This window comes from Apostichopus japonicus, chromosome 19 (assembly GCF_037975245.1).
Source record: "Apostichopus japonicus isolate 1M-3 chromosome 19, ASM3797524v1, whole genome shotgun sequence".
Taxonomy (NCBI): domain Eukaryota; kingdom Metazoa; phylum Echinodermata; class Holothuroidea; order Aspidochirotida; family Stichopodidae; genus Apostichopus; species Apostichopus japonicus.
In genome coordinates this window covers 11,379,396-11,404,774 of record NC_092579.1, presented here as the reverse complement: position 1 = coordinate 11,404,774, position 25,379 = coordinate 11,379,396, and the positions used below count along the sequence as shown (strand labels likewise).

The window sequence follows — 25,379 nt, the reverse complement described above, 5'->3', positions numbered from 1 at the left end:
TAATGTAATCAATAACAGTAGCTACATTACTATTAAAACGAGAAGGTTTTGTTATAGTAGGGTAAAAACCCTACGAGTGGATAATGTTTAAAAAATCTCTAGACTTACTAAAATTGAACAAGTTAATGTTATAATCCCCCATAATATACGCAGTACTCTGGTAATTGGTTAAAGTGATCAAAATGTTTTTCATGTGTGTGTGTTATAATCAGCCAATGAGCCATTTGGTGGTCTGTACACTAAGCCGATGATGGAATCCTCACGTTTACAAGGCTTTGTAATTTCAATAAACAATGACTCAATAGATTCATTAAATATTGATAGATCAGGTCTACATTTATAACTAACATCATTACATACATATAGGCAGATTCCTCCACCCTTTCTGGTTTCACTGTGTCTTTCTTCAAGTGTATAATTCTCTATGTTGATAAGGGGGGAAATATTTTTGCCAAGCCAAGTTTCAGTAAACCCAATAACTGAGAAATGTTCGTTTAGTGTTTTACGAATGAATATATATCGTCGAAATTTTGTTGAGGCTGCGACTGTTGAGGTAGAATATGGATGCAGAATTACGTTGTGGTAAATTATTGAATGTATCAATATCATAGTACTTACATGATACGATGGTTTGACATGTGATAGTGACTATAGTTCACGTTCGGATTCAGAAGAGAAGCTATGTTGAAAGGTTGAAGGCAATTGAAAGATGCGTTATCCACTCTTTCATATGGGTGAATTTTAATAAAGAATATTATATAAACAGCAGCATTGATCATTTTGGCATAATTTCTTTATGGTTTTTCAGTTTATTAACGTTCCTTGTAAGTTAAGCCAGGCTGGTAGAAAATCTACCTTTCAGGACTCAGGAGTGTCACGACTTTGTATACTTCGGCTACAGTGTCTCTGGTGTTGTCCTAATATCTATTATATGTCCAAACTATTCAACGGTATGTTTTAAATAGCAAAACAAAAACGGAAAGTTGTAACCATATGATAAGTATACGTGTTACGTTGACTTTGTTACCAAGAACTCCAAGATAACTCAATTGAACCGAATAGAGGGAGTATAATATTCCCCAGGGTCCAACCTAGCTTTCAGATATTACATTAATATACCCTCTTACATGCTGTACATATATTTCTTATATCATAGTAAGGACAATTGACTCCGTGCCCATGCAGTAACAGTAATCCAAGTAAAACACACTACACTGTTCTACTGGTCCAATGTTTTCATTGCACTTTATTGTAGCTTATGTAATGTTCTCAGTAGTCGTACATTAGTACACACTAAAAAAAGATTCCTACCGTAACAAACAAATTTCGCTAATAGCAGGGGACTAGAAACATACTATGGTAACTCCTGTGCTCCATCAACTGATTTGTAGCCTATCATATTCCTCCTTGCTAAGGGTTGTTGCTGGTCAAAATCCATTTCTTAGTTCAATCAACAACTGTACACAGTTAGAATATCATGTTGAAAGCTACATTTGCTATGTCTAGTTATAATGTAAATGTAAATAAGTACTGTATTAAAGATCTGCCTTGAAATATTAATCTGTTGTGTGCATGTGGAGACTAAAGGGATAGTTGGGATAGATGGAGGTGTAAGCACAGGCGCTCCCAATGTATACCACACGGTTATAGCAAAGTCACAAGATGATCGCAAAGTGCCTGCAAACTGCAGTACATAATCGGCAATGTTTGGTGACCAGATGTACAGAAACATCAATGGCTGAGTGTACTGAACTTTATACTTCGTACAAAGAACATGTAATGAGAATATTGCCATCTATATGACCAATTAATAAAGCTGGTTTGGGTAGTTATTACTTTTGTTTATTTCCGATAAGATATCTGGGCACCGTGCTCTTAACTCGGGCTCACTGATTCAAAACCTGTTCTAGCCATACATTTCTTTGCTGTTTCCATTGTTGATAATTTCCCAGCCAGTTTTGGGATACATTTACTTTGGTTTATCTTGTTAATAAACATCAATTGCTGATGACATATAGAATGCTGTCACTCAGATACCATTTTCGATGTGTTTGTTACATAACTGCAAAGAGAGGTAAACTCCTCCCCGATTTATCAGGACCGTCAAAATATGTTGTCCAGGCAAACCAATTGTTCCGATTCCTAACTTTAACTTTGTTTTGTTAAAAAAATCATTGCTTTTTAAGTTTTATAAATTAATCACAGAAGTGACCAGTGTGAGCTATAGAACGATTATAAAACCAGGCCTCATAACTTTTGGCTACACTATTCTAAGCATACTGTAGCCCTGTCTAGTAGTCTAATTTCAACACATATTGCCCAGAAAAATTATGATTAAATGTTTGGAGACGTCATGCTGTCCTAAACTGGTGTATGAAGTTTTTAGTGTACCACAATTCGGTATGTAGGCCCCCCAAAAAATTCTTCAGTTTGTTGAGGACAGTCTAGAATATAATCAGTAGCAGTTATTATACGACGCTTACAGGCATTGAAGACTCGCTTCTGAAGTTTTCTTCCTGTGGCTACAAAATGCAGACAGTAATGAAACGTGATACCTTGTAATCTGTTATCTAGACATTAGATGTCCACGCTGCTATATACACTGTGTTTATGGCGGGCCATCAGTCTCAAATCATGAGAGATCGACTTATACCGATTTGAATCGACATATACCAGTTTCCTTCGACTTATACCAGTTTCCAGCAGCTGAAATTGACTTCTACCGATTTAAATCGACATATACCAGTTTAATTCGACTTATACCCGTTTAAATCGACATATACCACTTTAAATCAATGATATGTAAAATAAATCGATGATATGTCCATTTAAATCGACATCTACCGGTTTAAATCAATGATATGTCGAATTAAATCGGTAGAAGTCAATTTCCGTGGACTTATACCAGTTTCTAGCATCTCAAATTGACATATACCTATTTAAATCGACATATCATCGATTTAGCATTGTGTGACATGTGAAGCTACATCACGTGCAATCACCTGACAAGGCGGGCGAATAATTAAATAGTTCCAAAATTACGAAGCTAGCAAGGGTGTTCATCATGATTATGTCAATAGTAATTATGGACAATTAAATGGACATATCATCGATTTAAACTGGTATATGTCAATTTAAACTGGTATAAGTCGAATTAAACTGGTATATGTCGATTTATACCGATGATATGTAGAATGAATATGTAGGTATATGAAACTGGTATATGAAACTGGTATATGTAGGCGGAGTGTATAGCCTAGTGGTTAACGCCGGCGTCTCCCAGTCATGAGATCCCGGTTCGAATCCCCGCCGACAGCAATGTGTGTCGTCTGGCAAGGGTGTTGTTCAATAACAACTTCCTGACATGGACGTTAAATGGATGTGTGCCGAGAGATTGGCTTCGGTCAGCTTGCGAGTCTACAAGCCTCCATGGCTTCTTTCGCGAGTTCCTGCTTGCGGGAAGATCACATATACATACAAACATATGTCGATTTAAATCGGTAGACGTCCATTTCAGCTGCTGGAAACTGGTATAAGTCGAAGAAAACTGGTATATGTCGATTTAAATCGGTATAAGTCGATCTCGAAGTCGATTTGAGACTGATGGCCCGCCATATGTGTTGTGGGTATTGAACGTATAGCTGTGTGCATTGACTGTACACTAGTGTCTAATTACCGACGGTAAAGCAAGCTGTGTGTATTATTTGGGATCGATGGTGGTGTCTAACCTCCTGTTACACCTCATTCGAAACTAGGTCAGATTACCGGCATGAGACGTTTCTTTGTGCGCGAGTCTTCACACCCTTTGAGCGACCACAAATGTGGGAGAAACTCGCAAGGGCTTCTGGATTACAGCTTACACGTCGGGAGGCTTCCAATTCAACTTTTATGGAATCTTTTAAAATTAGAAAGTCATTTCAGATGGGAAAACCGTCAATTGGTCATGGATGGAAAACCAACCTTACTATGACCCGGCCGGGTTTCGAACCCGGAACCTCCCGATTGCTAAGCTTTCATTGCTTCAATGCCACCGTCATTAACCACTCGGCCACAGCACCGGTTAACCTCCGGGCTACATTCTACCTCCATCACACCTAAACTTCGAAATTACATGAGATTGCACAAGCTCGTTTGTGTGATGTCGGTGGAATCCCTATCAAAATTCAACTTAGGTCTCGTTGAATTTTAGAATTGAACTCTAATGGACACCAATGATTTCGTGCAACCGGTACTTCAACTACTGTAAACAATGTAAAGCCAAAGATCATACAGTAGAAAGTATTGGTAACCGATGTCCAAGGAAGTATAAAATGTGATTCCTGCAGTCAAAGTGGTGATCTAACGGCAATGTTCACCCCATCCAAAATATCAAACGGTGACTCCGATTGAACTGAAATTACTCACCCGGTTTCATAAATGAGAGGAGAATCAACATCGAATTCAGCGTTAAATAATGTTAAAATAACTCGATATGTCATAAGGACCGACAGCGCTCCCTTGTGCTTGTAGCACTCAACTCTTACATTACTCTTTGTATTTAAATTCTAAAATAACTAATGTCACGATCTTATACAGTAGCTACCACGCGAACGAAGTAACCTAGCTAGTTGGTATATTTTCCCAATGTTTTCCGCAATTTTCAATTCCAAATTTGCTATGTTCAGTTATTCTTTAGAATCGAACGGCAGCTGGAACGCATGCAGCTTGTCAGGACTGTGCACTTATGTACATAGAACATAGAAATTGAGGGGTTCTTTGACATAGACACAGAAGCAGACGACAGAATTCGTTGCTACTTAGCAACACAATTCTCCTTGCCGTTTCTGCACTACGTACAAACTGTACGAACTCTGTACATGGTCCCCCATCGTCCTTTAAGTGAACTCATGCTCTATGCCAGTTTCGTAAGAAATGTGCACAAACGAAGGCAAAATATCGTTTGAGTACGTTTCGTACGAAACTGCCATGGTACATGCGCTCACTAAGAGATGAAGGAGCAAAATTGTACATTATTTCGTACGACTAAAATGATAATGTGACCCCCCCCCCCTCCCAAACAAAAATTTGACCAAATTTTGTTGTGACCTAAACAGTGCTTGTGACCCAAAATTGCTTGTTACCCGAAATTTGTTTGTACCCCAAATTTTGTGGACAAAAATTCTTTAGGCCAAACTTTGGGACCAAAAAAAGAATATTGCAAGCGGCGCGATTTTGTTTGTTTGCACGAGAAAGATGCAAGAAAATCACAAGGTACATACATACATAGGCCAATGAGAGAAAAAGTCAGTTAAATGTTTCAGTTTATTCAGTTGCACTAAAGGAGGTTTATGAAGGAAAATCAAAAGGTACTTTCATCGAGGACCATGACACAAGACTATAAACCAAAAACACAGCCCTAAAATTTATGGTCAGAAACAAATTAGGACTCTTACAATTTTCAGGTTTCCGCCCAGTGGCGTCTGCATGATTTCATGGGTGATGGGGCCATGTACCCAATTACCCCGACTGACATCCCTTCCCCCTCCATGGCTATTGGCTATTGCCCAAATTTGCGCAGGCCACTGCGCCCTCCCCCCCCCCCAATTGGTAGGCCTACAACATATGTTGGTCTAAATCTAAACACATTTATTCAAAAATTGATTTGGCAAAAAAATGTGAGTACCCAAAAAAAACTTTGGGTCACTTTTTTTTCGTGAAAACAATTTTGGTCTCAAAATATTTGCTCCGAAAAAATGTTGGTCCAAAAAAATTAAGTCCCCAAATAAATTTGGTCACAAAATATTTTTAAGTGGTTTTACAGTAAGGAATATGACGTATACAGTTCTTAGGCTATATGACGCATATCAATCCGTGTTGGAAAATTGAAGGACACCAATATTAAACTAATTGATGTGACCGCAGTTTCCAAGCTCAGGTTTAAAGTGATTTTACAGTTAGGAAATATGACAGATATAGACCCAGCCATATAGCTGCATAGCCGGCAAACATTCGTGTAAAGTGTACCCGGTTAGGGACATAGAGCGGGCAGTGGTAGGCCTAAGTTCTGGTTCACCGACCTTTTCTAACTTATTACGCACTCACAGCGAAGGTGCTATAGCGCATTAATTTTAAGACAGAAAGTACCGGTGCAGTACCGCAAGAACGCTGCAGAACTTCAGTGACATTTGTATGACGAGTTGCTCTCCTTCTGCCCTATATGATTTAAAAGACGTGGCATTAATCTGTTTACAGATTTTCACACCAATGCATCAGGTTATGTATATACGCGTATATTCATTGTAAATCACACTCACGCGCGCACACACATACCATGGTTGTATCTAGCGGAGAAGCGTCTAATTTTTTCAGGACATTGAATAGATAATCTAAATTAATTTTGGGAAGAATAATTGTATTAAAACAGCTATATAAAAAACTCAATATTATAGCTTGCTTGGTGTTCTTGTCTTTCTTGTGACTGTTATGTTTTTTTGTGATTTTTCGTGTCCGATAAAAATGATTCACTATATCGTTCTTCGTAAGCCGACTGGAGTTAAAATTTCGGAGAGGTCACTTGTGAAATATGAATGGTTTCCATATCCGTGTGATCACTGGGGTAGATTGCCTTGCGGAGTGACGTCAATAGTTACAAAATAAGTTTTAAAAAAATGACGGATGGTGGTGACAATTGGCGGGATTGATTCCACTTGTGATACGACAAATTAGCATAATAACATTGACTACAGTCAGCGAATTATAGGATTTGGTGTACAATACCGCGGACCGCCACACAGACCTAAAACTAAAAGCAAGGTATCGACTTGTTTCAAAGTATTCATTTTAACGTTCACCTTGTGTTGGTTTGGTATTGCAGCACTTTTGGCTATCCTGCTAGGCATTTATCTTTCACCTTATATAGCAATCGCTCCTGTCGCTATTTCCATTTTTGCATTTTGTCAGATCTCGTTGCAGATCTGGAGGGCAAACAGAGGGAACATAGCACGTTACCAGGATCAACCAACTGGTCAGAATCAGAGGATCAACACTATCCACGTACCTCCTCCGCCTCATGCAGCTTTGCCTCAGCCATCACCTGCGCCTCCACCATGTCCATCGGCTCCACCATTGCAATCGCCTCCACCATTTCAATCGCCTCCACCATTTCAATCGTCAAACATTCAATCAAGTTCAGGATACGGCGTTAGTTACCATCCGGCTCCGCATGAGAATCCATCTTCTACACAGGAGCAATCAGCACAAGAAGATTCAGGGAAGAAAACCCCAGATTCAGCAGGGTAAGACGTTTTTAGTAGCTTCAGTCTTTGTCTGACCATTGATGGCATTTAAACGGTCATTTGTAAGTTGACCTTTAATATGCTAGAAAGTCAATAATAGTCACTCATTTACAAATTTTATCAAACAGGTACACTTCTAACTCGGATTTCCTCAACTGGTGACATATTATCGTCTACAAGTTAAAGTGGCATACCAATGCATCAAAGTGAATTGAATGATGGTCAGCAGTTTAGCCCTTATTTTAATTTATATATATATATATATATATATATATATTTATATAGGTAAGTGATTGGAAGTAAAACAGCCAATGTTTGGTTTTTGCAGAGCTTTCGAGCAAAACTAGCTCTTCTTCAGTGCATGATCACCGAAAGTGACAAGGAGTAGCAGGAATTGAAACTGTTTTATAGAGGAGATGTCGGTATGGTTGTAAGGGCAAAGCGACTTACTGATTTCTGCTGAATTGAGCAGAAGTTTTAGAAATTCGGATTATTTTAATCCACGTCGGATTATTTTAATCCGATTCCGTCGTAATTGTAAAGGCCAGGAATTGTTTTGGTTTATCTGGGACGGCAAATCGTTTCTGATGTTTAAACCGAATGGTGCCGTGGTCTTTAGGTTTAGTTCCCAGAAATTTTTTTCGCTTTCCTAGATTTATCTGTCCAAGAATCGTTCTGGTCAATGGCAATAACACGCAAATTCTCAATTGAATGATTTTGGAGATTGAAATGATTTGCAACAGGTTGGTAGATCTTTTTTTGTTTTGATCGCCGATCTATGTGAACTTGTGTCATTCTCATTCTAAGAGTGTTTTTTGACTCTCCAATGTATTTCCCTAAATTTCCCTAAATGCAGCATAGTTGTTTAACAGTTTTTCCGTTATTCCTATATATATATATATATATATATATATATATATATATATATATATATATATATATATATATATATATATATATATATATATATAGCTGTGACCGAGTGGATAACGGCGGTGGCAACTAATTTGACATAATATTGATGCTCCTTTTTGCCTCTCTTCCATTCACAGCCACTCTTCTGATGTTATTCCTATTGGTTTTAGTGCTACAATCTCCGATTCACTACCATCTTACGAAGAAGTAACAAAAGGAAAAGAACATCAGGGCAAAATTTGAAAGGATTTTTAATTGCTTTTTTTCTAATTCTGGTGTATACCGTTTTCATTACAGTGATTCTGAGCAATCGTGCAGTTAAAGAACGTACCGTTGACATCCGAGAAACGCAGTTACGTATTGAAAATTTTGCATCTCTATTTCACGATCAAGCTATCAACAATTATTGACAAAAAGCAATATTCTAAATATATTATAAAGCACACTATATAATTACTAAATTTAACATATTTTCATATAATTAAAGATATCTTTATAATGTTCAATCTAAACGGCCCTAATTGGAGATGTGCGAATAGTATCCAGGACTTCATCATGTATTTTGTGTCACAGCGGAAGTAAATCTCAACCATATATCATCCAAGCCTATAAAAGCAACCAACTAAGCTTTACTGAAACGACCACGCAGTTATAGAAGTGTTCTTTCGAATATGAAACACATATTACACTGAAGCACTTAAACATTTTATATGTATCAAATAAACATTTATATATTTTAATTTTGGTCCTATATTTGGTTATATATGATTATGTGCAAATATTTTAGTCCGTTGTCGGACTGAAGCGTACTTGTGGTGAATGAAATTAATTTGGAGCTACCCCCGATTGAACGCCCCAAAGGCCCATTTTGGATAAGGCAGGGCTTTGTTAAAAAGCAAGCGATGCACAACGCCGTACGACGAATGCACCCAGTAATAGCGCTAACCCCCCCCCCGTGATTGCATAACCCTGCGATAAACGTTGATTTACCCTGTTTTATGCAAACAGCACAGCATTTTATTAAGATGAATTCAAGTGACATTTTCAGTAACGAAATTGTCATATTTTACTTTGATGTAAAAATATTTTGCTAGAAACCATGTTTCAGGTGGCATACTCCTATTGGAGTCTATATCAATCCGCCCGGATGTTCTCCTATCTCAGGAAAAGTGCCAACATGCAATATGAGAACATCTTTGGGGATACATTATCAATCAGGGTATGAATTTTTGCATGTTGCAGAGTATGAATGGAGGTACATGTGGTGCAAAAGTTGGGTCAATTGAGGCAATGAATACACCTTTAGGTGTTCCAGGAGCAGCATACGAAAATTGTATACTACTGAGTGAAGAGGTTTGTTTACAAGTGACGAAAACGTCAAGCTCTGATAGCAAAAATCTGCGCGGTCATGATACGGAAACTTGATAATGCCATTAATGGCCAACGCGTCAGCTATCCAACGTTTAGCTATTGAGAACTTCTATCTAGATTTAGAGACCACATTACCTTTGTGAGTTAGAGTGCAAGTCAACGGGGCGTTTAATGGGCGTATATGCTACCTTCAGTTAGGTCCTCTGATTTACCATCTGCCTGGCTAAACAAATGATACCCATTATTCCAAACGGCCTGTCCATCCAAACATTTGGCTACATTATACTGTTTTCATGCTATCTGCAAATACGATGCGGGGGGGAGTTAGGAAAATGAGAAAGGTTACTATAAACTGCGCTGCATAGTTTCTCTTCACGGTTAGAGTTTGGCACTAACTACTTCCGAAAGTTTTAAGTCGCTGCTTAATTCTGAAACGCTTAAGAATGATCAAGAATTTACCAATTGTCAACATGTGCTGTTGTTGTAAGGCAATCGGTCCTGCATAGCAAATAAAGTGTGAGGTGCACTATAACCGGGCCTGGTTACTAAATACGGCCATATTAACTTAACGGGTTTGTTTAGTAATAGGGTACGGCAATAAACTGTGGACCCTTTATCTCATTTCATCCTGCAATATTCTACTATTACGAAAATTTAGTCCGAAAAGACGTCTACCGGGAAGCGGTACTTTATTCATAACACGTGACACCCTGTACATCCTTTAGGGCTGTACATTCATCATTTTCTAATGGGGGTGTAAATAGCCATTTCGAGATTGACTATAGCGTTTTGTTGAAACCTATATACCTCAGTTTCCAAAATGATTAACCAACAAAAGTAGCACTTTGTGTTATAATTACAATTGCACTCTGATATTTGCCTGGGCGTGCATGTGTAGTGGCAATTCTCCGGAAGCTGTAGCACCTTGAAGAAAGAAAAACAATATTTAGATTATCGATTTGAGATTGAATTCTGACACCACCACCATCTGCCCTACCCCCCCCCCAACAATTTTGTACGACCCTGTGTATACCATTCGTTTCACTGTTTCAAGCTTCTACCAGCTTCATTCGACCCTTTTCTGTATATTAAAGTTAATCTGTTTTTTTCGAGCACTTGTGTAGGGCGTATTCCTGCAACTGAGTGAATGAAAGTAATGCAACAAAAATTAGACACTGCATATGTGTTTGAAATGCTTGTTGTGAGACGCTATATAACTATTCAAGAATTAGATGTATCCAATCACGCATTTACATTGTAAGGCGAGTATCAATAAGATAGGATCGATTGTCGGTCTCGGGGCGAGTGGTGGTGGTGGTGGGGGGGGGGGTGAGGGTTACGAAGACAACACTGCCGATCCTTTTGAATCCCATGCGCTGTCCCTCCTTTCGATATGCGGCCAGTCCTTTTCATTTAACTTGGACAAAGTAATCACCGCAGTTTTTTCCTACCCGCTCTCACGCACATCACTGTAATGTCTTTCTCCAAGTCTATATCTATTTAAACTGAGTCTTCGGACCTAGAGGACACTTTGCTGCAGCGTCCGAGTTGAATTGACAGCACAGCTGCATGTTACGGCTGCAGCTAGTGCAGCGACTTCAATATTTGAATTAGAATAATCATTGCTTCCCCTTGAGCATTAAACGAGGTGCTTCTTTATTATTTTGATTGGTAGTATTCACATATGTCTGTTTTAAAAGTAAACATTGTACATGAGGCCCGTGTGAATGCAATTACACAAAGTTACCCTGTGTATATATAGATATCTTGCAATAGAAGTGTAATATTTTATGCACTCCGGTTCTCTATGGGGTAAAGGCGACTTGGGTATAACTAGTACAGTATAACTTATATCAAAACAAGGTAGAACAGTATATTTGACAATTTATTGATCTTGTTGAAAAATGCAAGGTTTAAAGTTGTTACCTTAATTTTATTGTCCATTTTGTCTTCTTACCGCGTGACAGTTTCATAACTTGCTTAAATTTCTCCCAAGTTTTCTTAATTATGTTGCTCTACAGACATTAAATAAGAACGAGATTGGCAGGAATGAACTTTAAAAGGTCAACACGTCATGGGAAATGTTTACAGTGCAAGAAAAAAGTGTAATTAGCTGCATACGAAGCAAAGAGCCGGAGTAATACTAACTTAACTGTCCTTGTCTCATGTGATTCATTTAAATGCTGTGGTCCTTTAAAATCGTGTGTAGTGTGGTATTATTCCATTGTCAGTGACTCAATGCACAATGTTATGCATGACTTACTTCCCTTTGCTTTAAATGAATTCCAAATAGTACACTAAAAAATCCTGGCATATCACCGCGAGGGAGTCGACTAGCCAAGAACAATATAACAGTATTGCAACCATAGTAGGTAAACTTTATAATTTTTGCCTGCAGTCTTTCTTCTTGTGATTTCCTTCCCTGCTTGGATTTGTGTGAGTTTTAAGGTACTCTTGTTGGTAGCTTTGATCGATCGTTAAATACACGTCAGTGTTTAACCAGTGATCTTTTCGGGATCACGCCATAAGTTTACAAATTAATCAATATATATATTGATAACAGAAAACAAAACAAATATGGCGGATGGATGCTCTCCCAGTGGTGGGATTGGTTCGATTGGTTCGACAGTTAATACGAGCCATCAGCAAAACAACGTTCACAGTAGTAGGCCTATTCGGATTGCCCGCTTTGGTGAAACCTACAATGGATCGGGTAGAATAAACACGAGCACGAACATATGCGAATTAATACAAACTGTATTATTTTTACTGATTTGGTTGGGAATTACAGGATTTATGGCTGTCGTGGCAGCCCTGAATGTTTCACCATTTTTAGCGATTGCACCAGTAGCGATGTCTCTTCTTGGATTTATTCCTATATGTAAGATTATTGTGTCAGCTTGTCAAAACCAAAACGCTCTTCGGAATCAACCTAGTATTGAAGGAATCAACGTCAATATAAACCATGATTCACCTTCTCATTTAGTTCATCCACCTCCGACATCAAATGTTCCTCTTCTATCTCAATCATCAGACTTTCCAACAAATTACGGATTTCATGCTACCAATCATCAAACATATGGGACTCTGTCATCCGTAAACTTGTATCCTACACAAACCCCAATAATTCCAGGGATGCAATACTCCACAGTGACAGCATGGTAAGTAAATTATAGCGACAAAGTCTTGACTAGGCCCATAAAGTAAGGAATTATGACGGGGTGGGGGGGGGGGACCAATAATCTAAGCAGGGGCAGCAACAATTTAGGAAAGGTAAAAATGCTTTTTTCATGTAACTTGATGGTGGTGGAACAAACATGGGACGGCATAGTAGTCGTCACGGGTGGAGGGGTGGACGAGGGGGGGGGGCAATTCCCCGGTGCCCGGTCTGACTACGTACTCTCCTGGCAGTAACGGTTGTTGAAAAGTAAGCATTAGTGACCATTATTCAACCCTCAAGAATATTAAGGAGCTGTGGTGATTAGAGTATAATGATTCATTACTATATGTGTATGGATAAGCCCTAACCCCCCCCCTCCCCCACACACACACCCCATTTCTTTCAAAATAAAAACCCATTCCTTAATTTTGCACATTAGGCCTATATACAGATATACTGGTGGTGATCGCGGGATAGTCCCTATACCCGCCCTGCCCCAAGAAAATGTAATATAACATGGCAATACGGGACTGCGTAAAACTGCTTCATAATAATGCATTCAATCGGTGTATCGCACACTGACGATTCGCGGATCACGCTTCATCCCACTCAGGAAATGTTTGTCAGGGCTTTTACAGTACTCCCCTGTGCGTCCGACCCACCATTCTCCCGCCTTTCTTTTTTCGGGGCAGTATAAGTTGACATTTTTGTTTTACTTCGTTTTTCTTTCTCACAGTCAGCTATCTCAGCCTTCAAATGTTAGTACCTCTATGGCCTCTGATTTACCTCCATCCTACGAATAAGTAACGAAGGGAAAGCAGACCGAGGGGAAATTTGAAGGGCGTCTTTGAAATATGGATTCATCGCGAGTTCGCCCTGCCTGACATTGATTTGATTTGATTCATTTATTTGAATTTACACAGATAATAAGTATATACATGTGGAGCCAATTCAGGCTTAACAAAGTAAAGGACACCCAAGAAAGAAGAAAAATACATATATACATACATGTAAATATAATTAATGTCTTAATAAGTATTAATTAATAACATACAATATAAACGTTGTAGCAATATTGAGAAATTATTTTTTTTTTTAGCGTTTTTCTAAATTTTACTTTAGATGGTTTCAATTTTATAGTAGCATTTAGAGAATTCCATGTCCTCATAGCACGATTCTTTACAGTTAACGTACCGAATGTTGTATTACATAAGTTGTTGTGTGCTTGACCGGCCCTTTTAGTGCGGTGACTATGCATGGCGCTGTTAGTAGTGAAGTAGTCATGAAAGGCTACAGGAAGTAAGCCATTCCAAGCCTTGTAAAAGAATGTGGCTTCATTCAGCCTAACAATATCGCTAAATTTTAGTAAGTTGAGCAATTTGAAAAGTGAGCTGGCGTGTTCACGATATTCAGAATGAGTTATATGACGAATTACTTTCTTTTGTAGTATTTCAAGAGGGTGAAGATAAACATTATGAGTGCCAGACCAGATTATAGAGTAATATGAAAAATGGGGGAAAACTAATGTTTGGTTAAGCATTCTAAGTATATTCTGAGGTAAGTAGTGTATTAACTTAGAAATGATACTAACATTTTTTGCCACAGTGTTTGCAATATTTGATATGTGTTCACACCAAGTAAGTTTACTATCAATATATACTCCGAGAAACTTAACACTATGTACATTCTTGATAGGCCTTCCATCCATTAAAATGTTTTTTTTTTTCAAGAAAAAGATTACTTTGATTGAAACAATGTAGCTAATTTTGTCAAGATTAAGTAATGGCTTACTAGTTGCAAACCAGTCGTAAAATTGATTCAACTCCATGGATACTGTAAAGTATTCAAATTATTGGATTCGAAAAATATACTAGTGTCAACTGCAAATAAAATAGTTTTTGCAGTATCAGAGATATGACTGATGTCATTGATATATATATAATGAAAAGAAGTGGTCCTAATATTGAACCATGAGGAACACCACAGCGGATTTCAGCATAGTCAGACATGTTGTTCTTATACGACGTATACTGTAAAAGTTTCGATAAGTAGCTGTCCATCCAGTTAAGGGTTGGTCCTCATATACCGTAGAATGATAACTGTGTAGGAGAATACGATGGTCAATGGTATCAAATGCTTTTGATATGTCTAAGAATATACCAATACAGGTTTTCTTCTTATCAAGGCTATCGTATAATTTATCAATGGCATCTGCCAGGGCAAGCTCTGTTGAGTGACCAGGGCGGAATCCATATTGTTCCTTGCAAAGTATGTCCTTAGCATCGAGAAAATTGATTATTCTGTTGGACATGAGAGGTTCGAGAGTTTTGGAAAAGCATGATAGAATAGAGATTGGTCGGTAGTTCTCGTAGATATTGGATTCTCCTTTCTTAAAAATGGGTACGACCTTAGCAATATTCAGCTTGTCTGGGAATACCCCAGTGGTGAACGATATGTTACAGATAAAAGTAAGTGTGGTGACAATGCAAGGTAGTACCTGCTTAACAATATCTGGCTTGAAATCATCATACCCAGCTGCTTTCTTTGGCTTTAAGCAATGATGCGCTACACGTAAAAGTTCCTCCTCCCTGACAGGGTAAATGAAAATAGAGTTTCGCGTACTATTATTACTATATATGGGGTTGTTTGATTTTGCAGTATGATTGATTTTGCTGGCAAGTAAGGATCCAAGGTTAATGAAGAAATCGTTAAAGCCGTTTGCAATTTCTTGATCGTCGCTGCTTTCGTGATCGCCGTCTTTGAAAACAGATGGGTACGATGATTTCTTACGGGTCTCTTTTAACAACCTCATTGATTACGCCCCAGGTATCATTTACATTATTGTTACCATCTTTGAATTTGTATTAAAAATATAACCTTTTAGAACATCTTATTTAAGGTTTAACTTTTTTTGGTAAGCAACATAAATTTCTTTATTGCTATTTGTAGGAGCTTTTAAATACAGTTTGTAAAGATGTTTTTTTTCTTCTTTTAATAGATTTTAGTATACCCTTAGTAATCCATGGATGTTTTCTCTTGCGCCTATTTCCTTTAGTTATTAATAGAATAGGAAAACACTTATTATAAGTTAAGTTAAAAGTGTTAGAAAATGAGTTAGTACGCTAAATTAGCATCAACTTTAGTTAACACCTCATCACATGTTTCCTTCTCAATGTCATCGATAAATTTTGATATGTTGTGTGTGTTAAAATTTCATATATGGAAGGGCTCTCTTGTCTTGTTTGTCCTGTCAAGAACCTTTAGGAATAAAGGCATATGATCACCTAAATCAGTGATGAGTATGCCTGTAGTAAGAGAGAAATTAGCATTCGTTATAATGGTATCAATAATAGTAGCTGCATTACTACTAAAACTAGAAGGTTTTGTTATCGTAGGGTAAAAAAACCGTACGAGTGGATAATGTTTAAAAAATCTCTAGAATTACTAAAATTTGACAAGTTAATGATATAATCCCCCATAATATACGCAGTACTCTGGTGATTGGTTAAAGTGATCAAAATGTTTTCCATATGTGTCTTAAAATCAGCCAATGAGCCATTTGGTGGTCTGTACACTAAGCCGATGATGGAATTCTCACGTTTACAAGGCTTTGTAATTTCAATAAACAATGACTCAATAGATTCATTAAATATTGATAGTTCAGGTCTACATTTATAACTAACATCATTACATACATATAGGCAGATTCCTCCACCCTTTCTGGTTTCACTGTGTCTTTCTTAAAGTGTATAATTCTCCATGTTGATAAGGGGGAAATATTTTTGCCAAGCCAAGTTTCAGTAAACCCAATAACTGAGAAATGTTCGTTTAGTGTTTTACGAATGAATATATGTGATAAAGTGGAATTTTGCCCTTTTGGCATTCCAAGGTTTCAGTACTCTGCACAGGTACAGGAAGTTCTCTGCCCTTCACTGATACCCTTTGCATATTCATTAGGAGAGCACTGCTGCCAAGGAGTTGTTTCATCTCCCTGTTGCTACCCATCATGTTACACAGGTCTTCATTGTTCTCTGCTCCATAGTACCTAACCACATACTCTCCACAAAGAAATAGGGCTTATAATTTTAGTGATTGTGGAAAGGTTATTCCCAATGGAGTCTTTATTTCTGTTGTATGTTGTTAAACTAAGATGACATGTTCATGTGTATAAGTTAACCAACATGTCAGTTGCTTGTGTAATAATTTTAAGTTGGTATCCTTTCACTTTGTGAGGAGGTTGGCTACTGAACTACTTTTACTCTCAGAGCCATGTGCTTCATTCCTCCACTTATCCTTTGTTAGAGAGACATGGTATTGATTGTTTTGTGAGAGGAAATTCAACCATTCATGTGAAGAAAAAGAGCCTATTTCAGTGTATCTTGGTGAGTTATTTCATATTGATTATTAGTTAAATTTTACTTAATGGCATATGTTGTAAGAACTATTATTGTAAGAGAGGTTTGGGGATATTATTGAGTTTCTCTCAAAGAGTTCTACCATGTGGTGGAGCATTCATACATATTGTTATGTAAAGTAACAGTAAGTTAGTAGGGCTATTTAAGTCAGTGTTATACTTGGGAAGGTTTAGTTTCAAGTGTAAAAGGAAGATTGCATTTCAAACTGTTTTATTTGATATTTGTTTATTGACATTTGTTTAATTACCTTATTTACCTGTCAATTTCATATTTTAGTAGCTTCTCAGTGACATTATGAGAATAATTCTAAGTCACATGGTTAAAGGGGTAGTACTGACTGAGTCCATGTTTTCAGTTGTGATTAGTTATTGTCTCGGTATTAGTTCAGACAGAGTTAAGTTAATCATGATTTATTTACAATGTGCTTTAGTAACTGATGTTAAACCGATTGATGGGTTCTAGGTGTTACAGTGTATTATAGGAATTCCCTTGGGTCTGTGTGTATAACTCAAAGTGTGACGTTATTGGTTATATATTAATTTTCTGGTTTAGGTTCTTTTGAGCTGAGTCGTGATCCGGTGATGTGAGGTTTACTGATCATTGTTGTTAGATGACTGGGCTGGTAAGTGATGCATGATATTTTGCAGGGTATTTCCTTTGTGGTCATAATTGTTCACGCGAGTACCTGAGGTTACATTTTAGCTATTTTGTTTACTATTATTTTCTGATTTTATCTTGCCAGGAGCGAAAGGATGTATGTACGCCATGCCATTGAATTGTATTCTTCTTCATGTTACAGAAGGTGTTAATTAAATTTCATATTTAGTTATGTGCTAGATTGGTACTTCGGTAAATATTATTATATTCTGCTGTTATCATTTTTATGGATGATGTTATTGTACTACGTAAGAGATTCACTTTTTCACTTTCGGGTTTATATGGATGAACCGATAACTCCATTCTTTTCTTCAATTCATTTCCAATTCTTTTTCAATTCATTCAAGTCTTACTCAATTATTATCTTGTTATTTTCACTAGAGATGAGCTATTGCAAGGTTGCTAGTCAGCTTGTTCGTTGTAAGATTGTCTTTACCAGTTAATTGTTGTTTTATTACCTTCATTCAATTGAGGAGTTTCATGGTAGGTTGTTGGGTTAAATGTATACATGACTTACCTGGACAACTGTTAAGTTTTAAATGTTCTCTTCTCATTGCAGAGGCTGTTTTGTTTGTCTGTTTGTTTTGTTTGAATAAATTGGATAAACCAAGTGCAGTACTACTCTTCATCATTGTCGTTTGCGTGGCATGACTCACCGCTAGCTCCCATTCAACTAGATTCCCAAATCGCTTCATATATATCATCGAAATTTTTGTTGAAGCTACGACTGTTGAAGTGGAATATGGATACTAAATTACGTTGTGGTAAATTATTGAATGTATCAATATCATTGTACTTACATGATACGTTGGTTTGACATGTAATAGTGACTATAGTTCACGTTCGGATTCAGAAGAGAAGCTATGTTGAAAGGTTGAAGGCAATTGAGTGATGCGTTATCCACTCTTTCATATGTGTGAAATATCGTAAGTAATATTATATCACCAGCAACACTGATCATTTTGGCATACTTTCTTTAGGGTTTTTCAGTTTATTAACGTTCCTTGTAAGTTTACTTTGATTCGATGAGTTTGGTCCTTTTCTTGTATCGTACGGTTTGAAACTCTTCACTACTTGACACTTGTCTCTTTAGAGGCTAAGGGTTAGGAGATTGAGTGGTACAACTTCTCGTAGCCATGCATACCGTTGGTGCCTTTTGTCCCAGTTCAGTCGCTTTAGATAGTGCAGTCCCTGTATGCTCCTTTCCTGCTGCTGGTTCTTTTACGGAGTCCATTGGTTCCTCCATTGTGTCTGGTGATTCGCTTGGGCTAATTTCCTCCTCGTCCTTTGTGTTACTCGGGTTCATGTCATTGTTCTCATCATGTGCATGCTGGTTATTGTGAGGGCAATTATAGCTTTTGTGTCCCAGTTCGTGGCAATGAAAGCATTCTACGTTTGGACAATGGGTTTTCGTGTGTCCTTGTGTGTCGTAGATTTTGCATAAATATTTAGGACAATTGCGCATGATATGGTCATTACCAAGACACAAATTGCAAACTTTAGACTGTCCATTATTCTTCAGTCTCATATGAACTTTGATGATGACAATGGCATAAGGTAGGCTTTGGACTGACGTTGGAGCTCCAGACGAACATATCGTATACCATTTTCAATGTTCGAGTATTCTGGATATGTCTTCCGATGCCATGATCCCTTTATGGTACATCCATATTCTTCCAATTTCTCAGTTATTCTTCATCGTCCACGAAAGAAGGAACTCCAAATATACTCTCAGTTAATAGCGATCTTGACACACCTGATACATTACACTGGTCTCCTTTAATAATCAAACCCGTAGTTTGTATCAAATCAGAGTCATTTCTATTCTTCAATGTGACAATCCAGCTCCCTGATGATTTGACACATCCCATAACATTATTCAATCCGATATCAGATATGATAGCATCAAGAACATCCTTTGAACCGAAGGAATTGTCAATGATTCTGACACTAGACACCTTTAATAATGACATTTCACCACATTTCTTGAGACTCAACCTAGAGCCAACGTACGCCGCAAAGCGTCGTCGGCCAGGCTAGTAGAAAACCTACCTTTCAGGATTCAGGAGTGTCACGACTTTGTATATTTCGTCTACAGAGTCTGTGGTGTTGTCCTAATATCTATCCTATGTCCAAACTATTCAACGGTATGTTTTAAATAGCAAACAAAAACGAAAATTTGTAACCATATGATAAGTATACGTGTTACGTTGACTTTGTTACCAGGAACTCCAAGATAACTCCATTGAACCGAATAGAGGGAGTATAATATTCCACAGGGTCCTACGTAGCTTTCAGATATTACATTAATATACCCTCTTACATGCTGTACATATATTTCTCATATCATAGTAAGGACAAAGGACTCCCTGCCCATGCACTAACACACTAAAAACACAGTACACACTAAAAAAAAGATTCCTACCGTAACAAACAATTTTCGCTAATAGCAGGGGACTAAAAACATACTATGGTAATTCCTGTGCTCCATCAATTGATTTGTAGCCTATCATATTCCTCCTTGCTGAGGGTTGTTGCTGGTCAAAATCCATTTCTTAGTTCAATCAACAACTGTACACAGTTAGAATACCATGTTGAAAGCTACATTTGCGATGTCTAGTTACAGTGTAAATGTAAATAAGTACTGTATTAAAGATCTGCCTTGAAATATTAATCTGCTGTGTGCATGTGGAGACTAAAGGGATAGTTGGGATAGATGGAGGTGTATATACTCAATCACATGCGCTCCCAGTGTATACCACACGGTTATATCAAAGTCACAAGAAGATCGCAAAGTGCCTGCAAACTGCAGTACATAATCGGCAATGTTTGGTGACCAGATGTACAGAAACATCAATGGCTGAGTGTACTGAACTTTATAATTCATACAAAGAACATGTAATGAGAATATTGCCATCTATATGACCAATTAATAAAGCTGGTTTGGGTAGTTATTACTTTTGTTTATTTCCGATAAGATATCTGGGCACCGTGCTTTTAACTCGGGCTCACTGATTCAAAACCTGTTCTAGCCATAAATTTCTTTGCTCTTTCTATTGTTGATAATTTTCCAGTTAGTTTTGGGATACATTTACTTTGGTTTATCTTGTTAATAAAAATGAATTAATGATCACATATTGAATGCTGTCACTCAGATACCATTTTCGATGTGTTTTTTACATAACTGCAAAGAGAGGTAAACTCCTTCCCGATTTATCAGGACCGTCAAAATATGTTGTCCAGGCAAACCGAATTGTTCCGATTTCTAACTTTAACTTTATGTTGTTAAAACAATTCATTGCTGTTTAAGTTTTTATGATACATAAATTTATCACAGAAGTGACCAGTGTGAGCTATAGAATGATTATAAGACCAGGCCTTATAACTTTTGGCTACAATATTCTAAGCATACACTAGCCCTGTCTAGTAGTCTAATTTAACACATATTGCCCAGAACAATTATGATTAAATGTTTGGAGACGTCATGATGTCCTGGTGTATGGAGTGTGCCACAATTCGGTATTTAGCAGGGGCGTCGGAGCAATATTCACGGCGCTAAAAAAAAAAAAATGTAGGACTGAAAAAAATGGCAAAAAATAAAGAACCACACTGAAACATACTACACATACAAAATGTGTTTCAGAAGATTAGTCGGGTGGCAGGGGTCTTGTTTTCAAGCTCGGGAAGTGCCATTTCCTGCAATCTGGGAGACATTCTTTCAAAATTTTCTCCATTACGCTACGCACCAACCAGCGCCCCCACCAAAAAAAAATCCTGGCTATGCCACTGCCGGTGCGTCCGACCCACCATTCTCTCGCCCTCCTATTTCGGGGCATTTTATATTGACATTTTTGTTTTCTTGTTTTCCTTTCTCACAGTCAGACATCTCAGGCTTCAAATGTTAGTACCTCTATGGCCTCTGATTTACCTCCATCTTACGAAGAAGCAACGAAGGAAAAGCAGACCGAGGGAAACTTTGAAGGGCGTCTTTGAAATATGGAGTCATCACGAGTTTACCCTGCCTAACATTGAACCGAATAGAGGGAGTCTACTATGATTCACCATCATATCACAATGTTATACGACGAAGTAACGATAGAAATATTATTATAACGGAAGAGTGGTATAATTGCTCCTGTATTCCGTATGTAGAGATATATATTCCATGCGAATGTAACAGGCAAATACACTTCCGAATTTAGCCATTGCCATCTTTCGGAAAACAGGGAACAGGCAAACATTGAACACATTTAATTAAGTAGATATATATTGCTCAAAATGAGATGTATAAACCATGGTATATGTGACATTCCCCTCACATCAATGTCACATAGCCCATTACGATTTGTGACATCCCCCCCCCCCCCTCAACCTTCCCATGTTCAATCGCAACTGCATTGGGGGGAATGGCGGCTTACAATTTGGAATGTAAATTTCAAAGAATGCTTTGTACACCATTTACCGTTACCATGGCCTTTTATGTCATGTTTGGGGACAACTGCCTTCTTATGAAGTATGCGTTCTCCATACCAATGCCCCATATTGACTTACAAACTAAATCAACGTGAAAGTTTTTAATTTTTACCCTGACGGGAAAGCTGACATGGTGGTTATTCATGGCGCCTCATAGGCGTAGCAGCAGAGGCACAGAGGATAACGTTGCCATTACCCCCCCCCCCCCCCCGAAAAATAGGTGAAATATACAGGTGGTTCTAGATCTCTCTTTTACATTACAGCGATGCATTCCATCGGCAGTACTGAAATATTCAGCTGCAATTTGTATAAAAAACAGTGCTATAAGTCACCAAATTTTCCATTGTTCGTTTCATATCGGACAAACGTACCGGCGAATATTACATTTTCCAATATCGAAATTCAATGAAAAGTCCGAATGACTTTGCGCCAAGGACAGTTGTTATGGATTTATTTTCTATATGAGGCTTTAATTTCCTTTTTTTTTAAAGCGGAATAAAAAAGTTCCAGATAAAAAAGAATTCCGAGATAAATATCGAAATGCCTCGTCGACATTTCGACATCAATAGTCCAAATACACAGAAACGAGTGGAAATCTCTAGAAACTGGCTTTTCTTATGTGAAACTGCATTCCGCTGATAGGTCAACAGAATCTCCCCCTCCCCCTCCACCTACCCCAATTTAGCATGTTAACATTTCTAAAAGTTCTTTTCTACGAGGGTATGAGGTTCTGAAGTTCTAAATTGCTCGCATGCATTAATAGTTGTGTTGAAGTGCATAACTTGATGACATGTCTCAGTCAGGCTAAGATTGTATTGTGGTTTTGAAATACATTTTGTTTGTTGCAATCTGATGATTAGTGACCCATTATCTGACTTTCTAGCATATTTCAGTGCAATACTGTGATGATCTTGAACTGAACTAGCAATATTTTGTGAACCTATACAGGCATATTTAAAGTAGCGTTCTGAGTTCAATTGAGCAATTACACGATTTTTAATAAGCTTAAAAGTTATGATTTTCATGATTTTTAAAGCAGCTTTTCGAGTTTGGTCGGAAGTTATTCCAATCATATGAGTATTTCTTAACATAGGATTGCAATTAACGATTAAATTATTGATGATTTAATTAGATCATCAACATTTTGTCAGCCAGCCACTTTCCGTAGTAGTTATAATACATTTTCAACTTTCGACGTTTCATTCACTACTTGAAATGGGCCTTGGCTAAACACACTACAGTATAAGGTATTTTGTTATGGAGGTTCTGCTATGGACTAGACTTCGAAATATTCAACAGTTCAAACTCAAAAAGCTGCTTCATATCTCAATTTTAATTAATTTCTGTTTACGTTTCTAAAGTAGGAGGAAAGGACATGGTTTATGGAAAGTGCACGGCTAACTGGAAATACACAAGAAACTTGCTTATTCTGCATGTATTTACAATATGTAAACACTAATATATCACAAATCTCATGAATTCAAAGAAAATTTTCAATCTCAAGTTTAGTGGTTCAGGGGTTTTTTTTAGCCGCTCTTTTCTTGTATAAGCAATTTGTTAGATTTTGCACACTTGGATAGGATTTTAACATTATGGACTAAGTAATACCATTGGAATTACACCAGAACTAATTTTATTTCACTATTTCACGATCTTCTTGTGATTGTGAGTGTTAATTGGATTACAATTAAAAATGATTCATGAAATACCATCGTATATTTGTTTTTGAAGAAATACTGCAATGATTCTGTTTGTGTTTGTTATTAAATTTATTTCGTTGTCTGGATTTCAAATTTTACAAAATAGGAATTGGTGTTTGCTAAAACATAAACATGATATGCATGAGTCGCAAAAGTGACAAGGTTAATTAATCATTTTGGAACGACTAAAGCTTCACTTTAAATCTGTTATGGTGAAAAGAAGAAGTTACGAATGATAACTGAAAGACTCCTTTATACCCCTTATACCTTACAAATGAATTACAAATTTGACTTATTTGTATTTTCAACTTGCAGTCATTATTGTTCTTTTTATTCATAACAATCAATCAGTACACAACCGTAACTCTTTCAGTTGCATTCTTCTGAAACTAAAAATAAAATATTTCAAGTGAAAACTTAACAAGTTTTACGGAAGCATACTACAAAGTTTATAACCAAAAAAGATACATTGGTAAAGAAAACAATAAATGAATCATACTGAAATGATTTGAAAGAGTGTCCAGTCCATCTCACGTTAACCTGTGTCGACCTAAATGGTTAATCAAAGATGTACATCAGGAGAGATGAAAGTTGGCGATCTGCCCGAGTTTTTGCATCATGTAAAAAGGGGATGCACAAAGTATTGTCAGAGCCTATTTTCTGTAATTAAAACACAAAACGAAAACTATTGTGACCGTTTTAGGGGAGGGGACCAGACATATTGTGATTATTAAGGTGCAGTTACATTTCTCTTTTTGATTTTCTACATTTCCTGCTATGTTTCTTTCTTTCTGATTTTTTCCCTTTTTAAAGTTTGATAAAGTAAGCTTGATTTTATTTTAAAAAATAAAACAGTGAAGGCTTAATTTTGTGATTTTGTATTTGGTTTATTTGATTCCTTAGATGGTACATGTTCAGTATCGTTCTTGTTAGTTTTATTGCAAGTCACAGTGGCGGTATTTCATGGAATTCTTGAATTTTCCTAAAGGTGTAAAGCAAAATTGTTTTACCGTAGACAATAAACCAAATTGAACATCATCGTTGTTACAATTGCTATCAAGGCACACTAGCCAAATTCAAATAATGAATAAGGATGTTTATATTAAATTCATGGTGCACAAATAGATAGTTCTTAAACAAAAGTTATTGGTATGCTTATTTTTTACCAAGGTGAAAGAGATTTGACCTTCTGGAGTAAGTCATTTTGAGATGAATTTTATTTAATTCAACCATTAAACATATGTTATACAACGTCTAAACCGGTTCTGGTCAAACATTTAACTTGCGCTACTTTACTGAACTTATTTAAAAGGTCTCGGGAAATTTTCTATACGAAATATATAATTTACAATTAACAAATTGAACACATTTTTTATAAAGGCAATATTAATTTTGATAATATTCTGAAGTTAAG

The 25,379-nt window shown here is 37.1% G+C and overlaps 1 protein-coding gene across 11 annotated transcripts in view; it reads left to right on the top strand.

Annotated features, from left to right (window-relative positions):
* Nucleotides 1–18,749, top strand: part of LOC139959500 (uncharacterized) — a 37,417-nt gene extending 18,668 nt beyond the window's left edge. For 4 of the 11 annotated variants that reach the window (XM_071957171.1, XM_071957160.1, XM_071957162.1 and 1 more), the window contains 5 exons: nucleotides 6,940–7,274; nucleotides 7,928–8,017; nucleotides 8,327–11,996; nucleotides 12,595–12,721; nucleotides 13,457–14,627. In XM_071957171.1, coding sequence (XP_071813272.1) covers nucleotides 6,940–7,274; nucleotides 7,928–7,985 — 393 coding nt within the window. In that variant the 3' untranslated portion in view covers nucleotides 7,986–8,017; nucleotides 8,327–11,996; nucleotides 12,595–12,721; nucleotides 13,457–14,627. Of the gene's footprint in view, nucleotides 1–6,939; nucleotides 7,275–7,927; nucleotides 8,018–8,326; nucleotides 12,009–12,594; nucleotides 12,722–13,456; nucleotides 17,103–17,687; nucleotides 17,758–18,351 lie in introns of those variants that run through there. The other 7 variants (XM_071957169.1, XM_071957168.1, XM_071957159.1 and 4 more) reach the window with 5 other exon arrangements.
* The last annotated feature ends 6,630 nt before the right edge of the window (nucleotides 18,750–25,379 follow it).